Genomic DNA, 14,447 nt, shown 5'->3' on the forward strand with positions numbered 1-14,447 from the left:
TATGAAAAACTATATGCCAACAAATTGAACAACCTGGAAGAAATGGACAAATTCCTAGACTCCTACAATCTCCCCAAACTGAATAAGGAAGAAATGGAGAATCTGAATAGGTCAATCACAAATAAGGAAATAGAAATGGTAATCAAAAACCTCCCCAAAAATAAGAGTCCAGGACCATACAGCTTCTCTGGAGAATTCTACCAAACATTCAAAGAAGACTTAATACCTATTCTTCTCAAACTGTTCCAGAAAATTGAGAAAGATGGAGTACTCCCTAACACATTCTATGAAGCCAACATCACTCTGATCCCCAAACCTGACAAGGACAACACAAAGAAGGAGAACTACAGGCCGATATCACTGATGAACATAGATGCAAAAATCCTCAACAAAATTTTGGCAAACCGAATACAGCAATATATCAAAAAGAGTATACACCATGATTAAGTGGGATTTATACCAGGGACACAAGGATGGTTCAACATCCGCAAGTCAATCAATGTGATACACTACATCAACAAAATGAAAAGCAAAAACCACATGATCATCTCAATAGATGCAGAGAAAGCATTCGACAAGATCCAACACCCATTTATGATAAAAACCCTCAATAAAATGGGTATGAGGAAAGTACCTCAACACAATAAAGGCCATATATGACAGACCCACAGCCAACACCACACTCAATGGACAAAAACTGAAAGCCATCCCTCTGAGGACAGGAACAAGACAAGGGTGCCCACTTTCACCAATCCTATTCAACATAGTACTGGAGGTGTTGGCCAGAGCAATTTGGCAGGAAAAAGAAATAAAAGGAATCCAAATAGGTAACGAAGAAGTAAAACTCTCACTGTTTGCAGACGACATGATCTTATATATAGAAAACCCCAAAGAATCCAGAGAAAAGCTATTAGAAATAATCAACAACTACAGCAAAGTAGCAGGGTATAAAATTAACGTACATAAATCAGTAGCATTTCTATACACTAACAATGAACTAACAGAAAAAGAACTCAAGAACTCAATCCCATTCACAATCACAACGAAAAGAATAAAATACCTTGGGATAAACTTAACCAAGGAAGTGAAGGATCTATACAATGAAAACTACAAGACTTTCTTGAAAGAAATTGATGATGACATAAAGAGATGGAAAGACATTCCATGCACATGGATTGGAAGAATAAACATAGTTAAAATGTCCATACTACCTAAAGCAATCTACAGGTTCAACGCTATCCCAATCAGAATCCCAATGACACTCTTTACAGAAATAGACCAAAGAATCCTAAAATTCATATGGGGCAACAAAAGACCGCGAATTGCTAAAGCAATCCTGAGCAAGAAAAACAAAGCCGGCGGAATCACAATCCCCGATTTCAAAACATACTACAAAGCTACAGTGATCAAAACAGCATGGTACTGGTACAAAAACAGGTCCACAGATCAATGGAACAGAATTGAAAGCCCAGAAATAAAACCACACATCTATGGACAGCTAATCTTCGACAAAGGAGCAGAGGGCCTACAATGGAGAAAAGAAAGTCTCTTCAACAAATGGTGCTGGGAAAACTGGACAGCCACATGCAAAAGATTGAAAATTGACCATTCTTTTTCATCATTCACCAAAATAAACTCAAAATGGATCAAAGACCTAAAGATTAGGCCTGAAACAATAAGTCTTCTGGAAGAGAATATAGGCAGTACACTCTTTGACATCAGTTTCAAAAGAATCTTTTCGGACACTGTAACTCCTCAGTTGAGGGAAACAATACAAAGAATAAACAAATGGGACTTCATCAGACTAAAGAGCTTCTTCAAGGCAAGGGAAAACAGGATTGAAACAAAAAACTGCTCACTAATTGGGAAAAAATATTTACAAGCCACTTATCCGACAAAGGGTTAATCTCCATAATATACAAAGAACTCACACTGCTTAACAACAAAAAAACAAACAACCCGATCAAAAAATGGGCAGAGGACATGAACAGACATTTCTCAAAAGAAGATATGAATATGGCCAATAGACACATGAAAAGATGTTCATCATCGCTAATCATCAGGGAAATGCAAATCAAAACTACACTAAGATATCACCTTACACCCGTTAGATTGGCAAAAACATCCAAAACCAAGAGCGACAAATGTTGGAGAGGTTGTGGAGAAAAAGGAACCCTCATACACTGTTGGTGGGAATGCAAACTGGTACAGCCACTATGGAAAACAGTATGGAGATTTCTCAAAAAGTTAAAAATAGAAATACCCTATGACCCAGCCATCCCATTACTGGGTATCTATCCTAAGACCCTGGAATCAGAAATCTCAAGAGTCCGTTGCACCCCTATGTTCATCGCAGCATTATTTACAATAGCCAAGACGTGGAACCAACCTACATGCCCGGAAACTGATGATTGGATAAAGAAGATGTGGTATATATACACAATGGAATACTACTCAGCCATAAAAAAAGACAAAATTGGCCCATTCACAGCAACGTGGATGGACCTCGAGGGTATTATGTTAAGCGAAATAAGCCAGTCAGAGAAAGACGAACTCTATATGACTCCACTCATAGGTGGAAGTTAGTATATTGATAAGGAGATCTCATCGGTGGTTACCAGGGAAAAGGGGGGGTGGGGGGAGGGCACAAAGGGGGAAGTGGTGTACCCACAACATGACTAACAAAAATGTACAACTGAACTCTCACAAGGTTGTAATCTATCATAACATTAATAAAAAAAAAAAAAAAAGGAAAAAAATTTGCACTTGCTCCTTCTTTCTATCGTCTATTTCTTGCTGAGATTTTCTAAATTTGTTCATTTCAAGAATGTTTGACCTTAAAGTTCCTGGAACATTTTTATATACCTGTTTCAGAATCTTGTCAGATAATTACAACATCTGTGTCATCTCAGCAGTGGCATCTGCTGGTTGTCTTTTTCCTTGAGAGTTGAAATTTCCCTAGTTCTTTCTATGTTGAGTAATTCTGGATTATTTCCTAGGTATTTTGAAACATTATAAGACTCTGGGTCTTATTTATTTCATATGGAGAAGGTTAATATTTTTGTTTTAGCAGGCAAACAATCTGATTGTAACCTGAGCTATAAATCCCAATCAGTCTTCTGTGGTTGCAGTTTCAATGTCAGTTCCATTTTTAAAACACTGCAGTGCTATTAGGATATCCCACGTGTGGGATACGGGGTGGCTGGCCTCGAAACTGGGTGCTGGTCTACCTCTTAGTTCAGTTCTCAAAGTTTTAGGTATGCTGTTTGGGATCAGATCCATACACTTGCAACTCGGGTGAGCCTAAAAGCCCCAAAACAATTTTACAGGGCTGCTTTCCCTAGCTCCTCCCTCTCTGCAATTTTTGGCTCCCGAGGGTTCCAGTTTTTGGTTGTCTGGCTGACAGCTGGGGCTTTAGTTACCCAGCTCTGCTGCATACTTCATACAAGTGCATCTTTCTCCAGTACCAAGCAAAGGACAGAAAGAGAAAAATACAACACAGTTTGCCCCACCCTCTTGAGGCCTCTCCTCCTCTGACTGGAGAGGAAGGTTCCCCACTTTCAGAGCTGTCGGTACCTGGGGGGCCCAGCTGCTGCTGTGACTGCCACCTTTGCGGACTGCACGGGGCCTGGGATATAAGAGAAGGCAGAAAAGAAAAAGAGAACTCGGGCATTTCCTCTACCATTTCTAAGTGTTACTAGTCCTTTTTCCTTGCTCCTCAAGCCAGAACTGGAGGGCTTCTCTTTGAATTCTCCTTGTCATGCCTCCACGTCCACTTGCAGGTTTTAGGTGGCCGTGAGCCTAGCTTGGGGAATACCAGGAGAAAAACTGGAAGTTCACTGCCAGTTTGGTGGTACTTAAAATTCGAGTCTTCTCCAATTGTTCTGCTACTATATACCTTCCTGAGTCAACAAAATGTGCTTCGTGCATTCTGTCTAGGTTCTACAGCTGCACAGTAGAAGAAACAGAGTGGCGTGTGCTTACTCCACCTTACTGGGAACTGGAATCTCTCCAGTTGAAGCATTTAAAAACCTCCTTAGGTGGTACGAACACACAGTATAGGAAGAGAACCTTTACCATAAGGAAATGATGGCGGATATAGCTGGAAAGGATAATTGAGGTCAAAATATCACATGCTCTCAATGCAAGACAGAATCTTTACATAATTTAAAGATGAGTAAGAATGCAATGATGGTCTTTTTTTTGAGGAAGATTAGCCCTGAGCTAACATCTGTGCCTGCCCATCTTCCTCTACTTTATATGTGGGACAGCTGCCACAGCATGGCTGCAACTGGTGTGTAGGTCCACACCCGGGTTTGGAACCGGCAAACCCGGGGCTGTCAAAGTGGAATGTGCAAACTTAACTGCTACGCCACTGGGCTGGCCCCCAATGACGGTTCTGATCTGTCAGAACCACAACTATACATTAAGACTAATCTGGAGATGTATAAAACAGATTACACAGATGAAAAGAACAAAGTACAAATACAAGGCTACTTCCATAGTTCAGGTAAGAGGCATTAAAGACCTGAAAAAGAGTAGTGTCAAGAAGAAGGCTGCTGACAGAATGACTCTGTAGAAGAATCTATAGCTCCTTGGGAACTAATTAGATTAAACAGCCAAAAAACCCCAATACACTAGCCCCCCTTTATCTGTGGTTTTGCTTTCCACGGTGTCAGTTACTTGCGGTCAACCATGGTCCAAAAATCACACTATGTCACAACACCTACATCATTCACCTCACTTCATCTCATCACGTAGGCATTGTAACACTTCACATCATCACAAGGGTGAGTACAGTACAATAAGGCATTTTGAGAGAGAGACTACATTCACATAACTTTTATTACAGTACATTATTATAATTGTTCTAGTTTACTATTTATTATTATTATATAATTGTTCTATTTACTATTAATCTCTTATTGGGCCTAATTTATAAGTTAAACTTTATCACGTATTTTATTTTTTTGCATGTATAGGAAAAAATATAGTAGATATAGAGTTTGGTACTATCCGCAGTTTCTGGCGTCCACTGGGGGTCTTGGAATATACCTCCACGGATACTACCATAATGATCTACTGTAATGATAAAGGGAACTACTGAAATGAGAAGAGTTTAAACCTAGTTGACTGAAAGAATTACATTTTCAGAAACAGGAAAGTCAGGCAAAGAAGACAGGCAGGGAAAAATAAGTTTGGTTTTTGACATATATTAACTTAGAGTTATAAGTGAGATTTATGTAGAGATGTCCAGCAGGAAAAGGAAAATACAAACCTAAATACAAGAATTCAGGATCAGAGATACAGATCTGGGAGTCCCTGTTCAAAGAGGAAAGTTAGAACATTGGGAGGAAGAGATCACTGAGGAGTACACTATAGCAAGAAAGCAGCCCAAACCAAGAACTCTGGAGAACAGGAAGGAAGACTACCTTCCCTGCTTGGAAATAAGACAGAAAAGGAACATGCAGGAAACTGAAAAAGGAAGAGTACAGTGGCATGGAGATGGCTTAGGAAGACTGCCTCAAGAAGGTAGATCTGAAAATGAATTCCAAACGTTGTAAGGCTGGGGGATCACAAGGGAGTGGAACACTGGGCGTGGTATGTTTCCCTGCCATCCTTCTCTCCCTTATCCATCACATCTTCCTTTCTCTCTACTACATCATTTCCACCAGCACTCCACCATGCTTCGGCATGAGTCATCTTATAAACAAATAAGCAAGCAACCACACACACACCTTCCCATATTGTCACTCTCTTCTGTTACCTATGCATCTTTCTGTTCCCCATGATTGCCAAATTTCTGGTGTTGTCCACCTGGAATGCCTTTACTCTCCCATTCTCTCCTCACCGCTCAACTATGACCTGGTTTCCAATACTGCCACACTACGGAAACTGCCTGTCAAGTCTATGAAGTCAAATCCAATTGTTATCATACCTGATGTATCAGCAGCACTGACTCTGAAACCCTGGACAAATCACCTAATTTTTGAGACCATTTTCTTCTCTATAAATAAGGGGGAAAATACTAGATTAAATAATCCACAAGTTTGAATTCAGCTTTAAGGTTTTATAATAGTAAATTTAATTATAAAATATTTCCTAAAATGTGAAGCTAAGTGAAAGAGCAGCATTTATCTGTGTTGAAATATTTTTTCCCAGGTTTATTGAGGCATAATTGACAAGATTATATATATTTAAAGTGTACATGTGATCATTTGATACACATATACATTATGAAATGATTACCACAGTCAATGTAATTAACATATCCAGCCCCTCACATAGTTACCTTTTTTCAGGGAGAATGGCTGTCTTGAAATATTAAACGGGAATGAAAAGAAAAGAAGGTCACTTTTACTTTCCTCATATGCAGGCTGTTGAAATGGCCACAAAGTACCTAGTTAGAAGTTATCTGTATTTGCCCTCCATTCTCTGCATAAATTGTAATTTTTCTCCTTGTGTTTTGGATCCCCTCTTCCGTATTAATGATTAGAAGTCATTACATCAGCCCCTTATTGGAGTTTTTATATCTTCAACTGTTTTGTGGCCACTCCAGATATTACAGAGTCAAATCTAACTACTTACCAATGAAGCTTCTGTAATTCCTTCTCATTCCATTCTCCATCTTGAGTTAAACCAGGTAAACGTTCTAAGGAATGCCTGTTGGTCTTATCAGATCCCATCGCCTCAATAATTGGAAACTCCTTCCTAATATGGGATTTCTGAAGATTTTCTTTAGCAGAACATCTAGCTTTCTTTTGCTTGATATGAAATTCATTTTCACTTTCTTCAATTTCAGATTCAGAAATCACTGGCATTTTCCTTGTGGTGTTTCTCGTGCTTTTTCTCAGGTGAACTACTGTTTCTCTGGTATTTCTTGCTCTGGTTTTCTTAACAGCTCCAGCTTTCCTTCTAATTTCCTTTTCTGTTTCACTCTCTTCACTAGACAAATCGGATGAAGACCGATGGTTGCAAAATGACATAGTTACTTGATTTTCTATTTCATTCAATTTTGATAACTTTGTATTTTTCTTAACATCAGAGGCGACCATCTGCTCCTTTTTAGGACGAGTTATTTTTATTTTCTGGTTGCCTGTGAGTAAATCACATTCACTGCGATCATCCTTGTTTTCACCTTTATGACCCACACTACACTCAAATGCATTTTCTAATGTCTTTGTGGCCTTACTGATAGAACTTGTAGTTTCATTTAAGTCTGATTCACTTTCTTTTTGATGCTTTGGCACTGCAAAATCGGTTAGTGTCTTAATAGTTCCACAGGAGAGATTATACTTCATGCATTTTCGTTCTATCATTTTTTTAGAGTTAAGTGGTGTGACTAAAATATAAGCTTCCTTGTGATTAACAGCCATATATTTTCTTTCTTTGTCTGAGGAAAACTGTTTCCTTGATGTTAGAATATCAACGGATACATTCAATTCTTCAGTTCTCTCTTTAATTTCATAAGACAAAACCAAAGATCAAAATCTCAAGTTAGCTATAAACAAAGTCTAGAAAAAATATTTTCACAAATAAAATATACTGTTTTGTTCCCCCACAAACTCCATTGTACACACTACTGTCAGACAAATCTTCCTAAAGCACCAGTCCGTTCAGATCACTGCCCTCCAACTGTAAACATACACTATTTCTTATACTCACCTATCCATGACTTCTCAGTCTACTTAGTGTCCATATGAGCTCCCATGCCGGGCCTTCAATAGAGTTCTCTCACTGCACTCAAATCTGAACCCCCTTCTATGCCTATTGGACCACTGTTTCTCAAGTTTTCTTGAGTCTCAACTTTCATTAATGTCTTTCATCCTACTTGGAAAGTTTCCTTCACTCGTCTACAAACCAAATCATCACCTGCTTCTGTTTTATTCCCTAACGCACCTAGTCCACAAACAGTCCTCATTCCTTCAACTGAATGAAAGCTCTCCATTAAATTTTCAGGATACTTTTAAATAATGTCATGTTTGACAATGTGCCCTGCATTATAATACTCACTTATCTTTCGACTAGACTGAAAAACCCTTAATGGTAAGAACTTTGTCCTCATTTTTGGACTTTTTTTGCTTGAGTTAGTACAGAGTCTTTCACATATACCATAGATGCTAAATAAATATTTGTTAAATCAATTCTTCAGAGGCAAAATGTTTAGGAGACATAAGAAAACCACTACGGTTGCTAAACCCTTACTAGGTAAGCAATATATGGAATAGAAGCTGTCCTAATTAAAGAGGGAGTTAGGAGAACATGGAACTCCATCTGCATGGCCCCATTCTCATCCCCAATGGTAGCCATAGAGACATACTTTTGCTGAATCCCCAAAACTCTATGAAGCATGGTGGGATAACAACTAATATAGAACTCGAGAATATTATACTATCACTAGTTACAGAAAGCAAATTAAGATGAGAGAAATTCTCTAATTTGAAACTTAAGACTACAGAAGCCAAACTAATTTCCAACTTCAAATCATCCAATTGCAATTATAAATATATATAAACCATAAATCATCACACCAATCATCACAGTGAAATACTGCAACAATGCACACATATTATGTGCCATTTTACAAGATGGAAGACTGATGGGTAGCACTGATGCTGGGGAGAAGAGCAGCCCCCAAATCATGATGCATGGAGAAGTGGTACTAACCAAAATAATCAAGAAAGTTTCTGGAAGATTCCTCAATGGAATCACAGATCTTGATATTATGAGGAGAGTGCTTTCTTCTAATTCCTCATAAAAATCTGATTCAAATGTTCAATTGGGAATTGAAAATTTTGAACTTTCTAATTTTGAACAAAACATTTTTATTCATTTTATTAAATAATTTGAATAAAGATTCATCCTATTATTGTTACTTTAACCTAAGCTGTATGAAGTTAGTAGTCTAAGTAGTACTGCTTTCCATCCTACTTCTTTAAACACTTATAAATGTTCTTCACTTTCATTACTTTTTATTTATAAGAAGAAATAAAATAGAAAAATATGCTATTAAGATGATGGGTTTAACCAAGTGTGAAATTTTAAATTTGCTAATATGTAGAGAAAAGGCTTTTTAAATTCTGATATGTAGGATTTCAACGAAATCACCCTGAAAATCTACACTTTCACAAAACTAAAGCACGGTATTAATTTGATAAAAGGATTCACAGTCTTTAAACATTCCTATAAGCATATTAAAATGATGTATACTTTCGTGATTTACACAAAGTTATTTAGTACCTAGATTAAAGGAGGCAAACCCATAAGTAAATCTGGTAAAGTAATGGATTATTTCATTACGCAAATCATCTTATGTAAAAAAAAACACAACAAAGCCAAGTATTTATAACCAATTGAAATAGATGGTTTACCATTTTAGATTTGGAAATTTATGACATCACTTTTATTATACTAAAAATATTTCAAATAGTAGCTTTCTACTTACTACAAATCCAATAAGGATATATTACCTTGATTCTGACTTCTAGTTATTCTTTCATTTGTTTTTCTTTCACAATTTTTGAGTTTCTTTGTAGACTTTTTATGTTCCTTTTCTCCAATTAATTCCTTCAAAACAAAGAGAGAACTTTTATTTTAACAATTATTAAACATGGCCTCAAGCATTTTCAGTGAGTTTCAAGCATACACATTTCTAGGCACTTATGGCTCTACACACTTCATTAGAGGAGGCGCTCAGAGACTCACCAGTCAAGCTTGAACTCTGGAAGCACCATGTGGGTATCCACTATCTTACATATGTCCTTTACTGATTTAATACTTGTGACGTTTCAGGTGCTTTTATGTATATACTTCCTTTAATTTAAACTTTACTCTAAGAGCTAAGACTTGCTATTGTTGCCTGCACTTTTCCAGTGAGACACTGGGAAAATAAATATCAAGTGCCAAAACTAATGAAAAGCTGATACTCAAACAGAACTCACGATTTCTGATCTGGTCCTGAACCTTTCAGGAGCATCGCGCCAGCCCTCTACATGTCAGCAGTGCACAGGAAAGCTTACCTCGGTCAGGAAGCCACGTCCTCCTCCATTCTGAATAGTAGTACTTATTTGGTCATCTGGGAGCCTTAGTGGTGGTTGATTTTGGTGATTACTATGGCAAACATTTAATTCTGTAGCTCCTGGCAACCTACCGTGCTTACTATTCTTCAGTTCTGTGAATACAAAGATGAGAATTCATTAAATGACCATTTAAAGATAAGCTGCCTTTCCACATTAAAGAATTCATTTTTAAAAAATCTGCCTAATACAATGTCACAAATACTCATTATAAGTTGATTATGATATAAATCACTCTGCATAGGGCCATGTTTTGTTCAAATCACTTTTATTCTCTTCAAAAAAAAAACCAAAGAAAACTAGACAGCCATATTATTCATTACCATCTGTTTTGGATCTCCTTTGTCATATCTAAAGGCAAAATACTAAGGTTAACCCATTTTGTAAATACAAATTCCTGTCCATCTTAACTGCATATCAACTAAACAGGAAGCTAATAACTCTATTTCCCTTATATTTCTTCGATTTCTACAGAATTCTTATCTTTCAATTAGTTTATGTACTCCAATGTATAACTAAATCTACACCAACTAAAATTTTGAGCAAAACCAAATTAAATAGTATACAATATAGGCTCAACAAAAGGTTACTGAGCTGAAATCCTACACAAGTTAAAAAGGACTCATAAAACTGTAAAAACATTTTGTCATTCTTCTAGAATAGAGGCTGTACTTGAAGGTACACAATGAATGGTCCTTGCTCTTGAGATTACCACAGTATAGTGAAAGAGGCTGATTTATAATAGATCATTTATAATATACTCTGGTGCGTGATAACAGAGATAAAGTGCTTTTATAGCAATACTGTGATACACTGATTATAGCACTAAATATGCAAAACCACATTTTAGGTAAATCATTAAAACACACACAATCACTTTATCTGAAATTATCATTGGTTGACACCTTTGCATAACCTTAGTTGTTTAATATTAGACACGGTTTTGTTTTATTTTAGTGGTTTTCTCATGGAAAGTGTAATGATAACAATAACAAAAACAACAGCACCAACCACCACCACTCAAAATAACACGTGACATGAAGACACTCAGTGTCTAAACAGTTTCGTAAAACAAAGATCTAATGAATCACTAGAAAATGATACATCCAAAACAGACTATCTGACTCTAAACTGAGCTTCCCAAGGGGAGGCATCTTGTCTTACTCACTCTAAGTTCCTAACAGCTAACACAGATCAAAGCTCATGGAAGGTGCTTTAAAAATGTCTGTTGAGGGGCCGGCCCAGTGGTGCAGCAGTTAAGTTTGCATGCTCCGCTTCGGTGGCCCGGGTTCACCCGGGTGTGGACATGGCACTGCTTGGCAAGCCATGCTGTGGTAGGTGTCACACTTATAAAGTAGAGGAAGATGGGCATGGATGTTAGCTCAGGGCCAGGCTTCCTCAGCAAAAAGAGGAGGATTGGCAGCAGATGTTAGCTCAGGGTTAATCTTCCTCAAAAATAAATTAATTAATTAATAAATAAATAAAAAGGAAAAGAAAAATTTGTTGAATGATTTTCCTGTGGAAATAGCCAGCATGTAAAATAGCTGAACTTTACTGAACTTTAGTCTTTTACATTTGTATTCTCAGTTTACCAATAATATTCACAATTTAGCTCAAATTCCTGAAAAACGCTGCTTTAAATGAAAAGGAATGATAGGGTAGAGAGATGATAAGATCTAAGGCTAAAGGAGATTAATAAATGATTGAAAGTGAGATATTCTTTTAGAGATTTTTAAATTTAGGAGTGAAAAAAGAATATAGCAGGTGGTGTAGCCCCAGGACACCAGAATACTAAAGATAGTTTAGCAATGACAATAAGCAATGTGCCAAATTCATAGGAATAGAATGATTTTTGATGAAATGAGGGAGGGTTGAGAAGGAACTGAAGCAACAGTAGGGAGTGCATTTTTGCTAGCTCTGGGCAGGCAGTCGTTCACATGTTTAATTTATTCCTGTCTCTCTACTAGAAAGGACAGCAAAGTTTCAAAGGGAGGGGCAGGGGAGTGAGGTGTGGCAGGTGAGAGAGTGACATACATGCACATTTATATCCAGTATGGTGCCACGTTTTTGGCAGAAGCAGCCGTGAACTCTTGAAGTTCTGTAAGGCTCTTCGTTATAAGGTCAAGGAAGAATTGGCAGAAATTTATACAACAGATTCTAGTAACTTTGGCTCGTCTATATTATCTAGATAGGGCTGTAAGTTAATCTTCCTACCTTTTTTTTGGCATGGGATGAGGTGGGTGGGACATGAGGCAGATTATAGCTTTGGCAGAGTTGAAGAGAACAGTTCCGCCAGCTACCTTCATGGCAAATGGTCATTCAAAAACACATGCCATTTTCTCCATGAAAGCAAACTGGCCTTGTCTATTAACAAGAATGAAATTAGTACAAAAATACAGGCATCTTTAATATAGGTTTGAGGTAGGCTGGCAGCCTAAACACCTTGGGTCCAGGACACAATCCTCTTTCACTGGTATGTTTATCGGTGTTCTTGGTGTTCTGATTAATTAAAAGGTAATATTTAATGAAGTAAGCTGAACGCTGACTATGAGCAGTCTGCATTGCAATTTCTCCTCCCTAACTAGTGAAAAAGCAGGAATTTCAGGGCAGTGTAAGAAGCCAACGCTGCTTACACTGTAGACAACCGCACACCACGGAGCTCACGTAAGCTTTACCATCATCCTAACAGAGAAGAAAAGAGCAAACATACCCCCCTGATGACAGTCGAGGTCGTAAGTGGTGCTGGTTCTTTGGAGAACATCTTTTTGGCTTTCTCCTGCATCATTTTTCACTGATTTTTGTGTGTTAGGGACAAATCTTTTCATTTTCTGTTTTTGTCTGGTCTTTCCCTCTTTCTTTTCACAAGCCCTAAAAGCAAGGATAGTATTTTTTCTCTAATACTGGTTTTCAAAAAAACAAAGCAAAAACTGAGACCCACAAATAAACCAACTCCCTCAGATAAATCATTCCCCCAGCAAAGATTACTTTAATCTTATATTATTTAAGCCATCATGACTTCCACCCCTTCCCCTGTAGAGAACTCAGGTGCAACACCTTAAGGCAAAAGACTCCAAGAGAACCTCTGAAGCGCTCCCTACTCTCATCCTTCCTTCATAAGCTGATGCTATAAGAAAATAACAGGACAAATCCTGCCAGTCACCTACTTTTGTAAATACATTTACTGAAACACAGCCACATTCATTCCTTTAAGTACTAGCAACAGTGGCTTTTCCCCTACAAAGGCAGAGTTGAGTAGGTGCAATAGAGGTAGCATGGCCATAAATATACTATCTGGCCCTTTACAAAAAAAAATGCTAGGCCTTGTTATAAGTTATTACAGTGTACTGTTATTAATTTATATCACTGTATTCCCTGTGAGTTCCTTAAGGGCAAGAATTCATCAAATTCTTTGTTCTCCCGGTGCCGACAGCGTCTGCTAAGCAGCTGACGCTCAATAACTACTAAGGATATGAATGAAAGAAAAAGGACCAAGAACTTCAGACTCGTGTTTCAGAGCAACAAGCCTCTTAAAGGGTAGGTGACTGACGATGACTCCTCGAAATACATCAAAGGTTTTATTTTCCTTTTAGATTTATTCCACATGACAGAAATTCTAGCAGTGTTATTGCCTCCTGAAAGCCTGAGATCAAAGAGAGCTTCAAAACTGGAATTTCTAAAAAAAGAAATTAAACTCAGCTTACACTGGGTACATGAGCACATACATTTGTAAAACCTCAACAAATTTTATACCTAAAATGGGTGCATTTCATCAAATGTTAATTATACCTCAATGAAGTTGTTTTTTAAAAGTTAAAAAGTACTTTACCTTAATTGTTCTAGAAAATTACCAATGTACTCTTTCCATTTTTCTGGAAATCCAAACATAAACTTCCTTATGAGATAATTTGGATATCCTAATATGATGATAAACAAAAAAAAAAAATCTAAAAGCTTAGAATTTTAAAGAGAGGTCATTAATTCATTAAATCATTCAAAAAATACATAATTATTGCTTACAATGTGCCAGCCACTGTTACAGATACCGAGGATTCAGCAGTTAACCAAACAAACAAAAACCCTGCCTTCATGGACCTCGCCTTCTGGTGTGAAACAGAAAGCAAACCAGCAAGTCAACCATCTTGTTTATTAGACGGTTATCGATGCTACGGAGAAAAATTATGCAGTTAAAGGGGGTGGGGTACAGTGTGTTCATGCTGGCCGAGAATGGGGGCAGGAAGCATTTTAAAAAACGGTAGTCAGAGAAGTTCTCACTGAAATAGCACGATCTGAGCAAAACTCTGAAGGATGTGAGAGAATGAGCCTTGTGGCAAAATGGGGCTAAAACACTGGAAGCAGAGGGAGCAAGGTGGC

At 37.6% G+C, this 14,447-nt stretch overlaps 1 protein-coding gene across 4 annotated transcripts in view; it reads right to left on the reverse strand.

Moving 5' to 3' along the window:
- Positions 1–14,447, reverse strand: part of MIS18BP1 (MIS18 binding protein 1) — a 61,677-nt gene that overhangs the window by 20,779 nt on the left and 26,451 nt on the right. For all 4 annotated transcript variants that reach the window (XR_011542685.1, XR_011542684.1, XM_070629946.1 and 1 more), the window contains exons 7-11: positions 13,903–13,990; positions 12,787–12,944; positions 10,020–10,171; positions 9,471–9,567; positions 6,589–7,456 (exon numbers count right to left, since the gene is read on the reverse strand). Coding sequence is in view for 2 of the 4 variants with exons in the window: in XM_070629946.1 (XP_070486047.1) it covers positions 6,589–7,456; positions 9,471–9,567; positions 10,020–10,171; positions 12,787–12,944; positions 13,903–13,990 (1,363 nt within the window). In the remaining 2 variants the exon portion in view is untranslated. The remainder of the gene's footprint in view (positions 1–6,588; positions 7,457–9,470; positions 9,568–10,019; positions 10,172–12,786; positions 12,945–13,902; positions 13,991–14,447) is intronic.

The sequence above is a fragment of the Equus przewalskii genome, chromosome 1, assembly GCF_037783145.1.
Source record: "Equus przewalskii isolate Varuska chromosome 1, EquPr2, whole genome shotgun sequence".
NCBI lineage: Eukaryota > Metazoa > Chordata > Mammalia > Perissodactyla > Equidae > Equus > Equus przewalskii.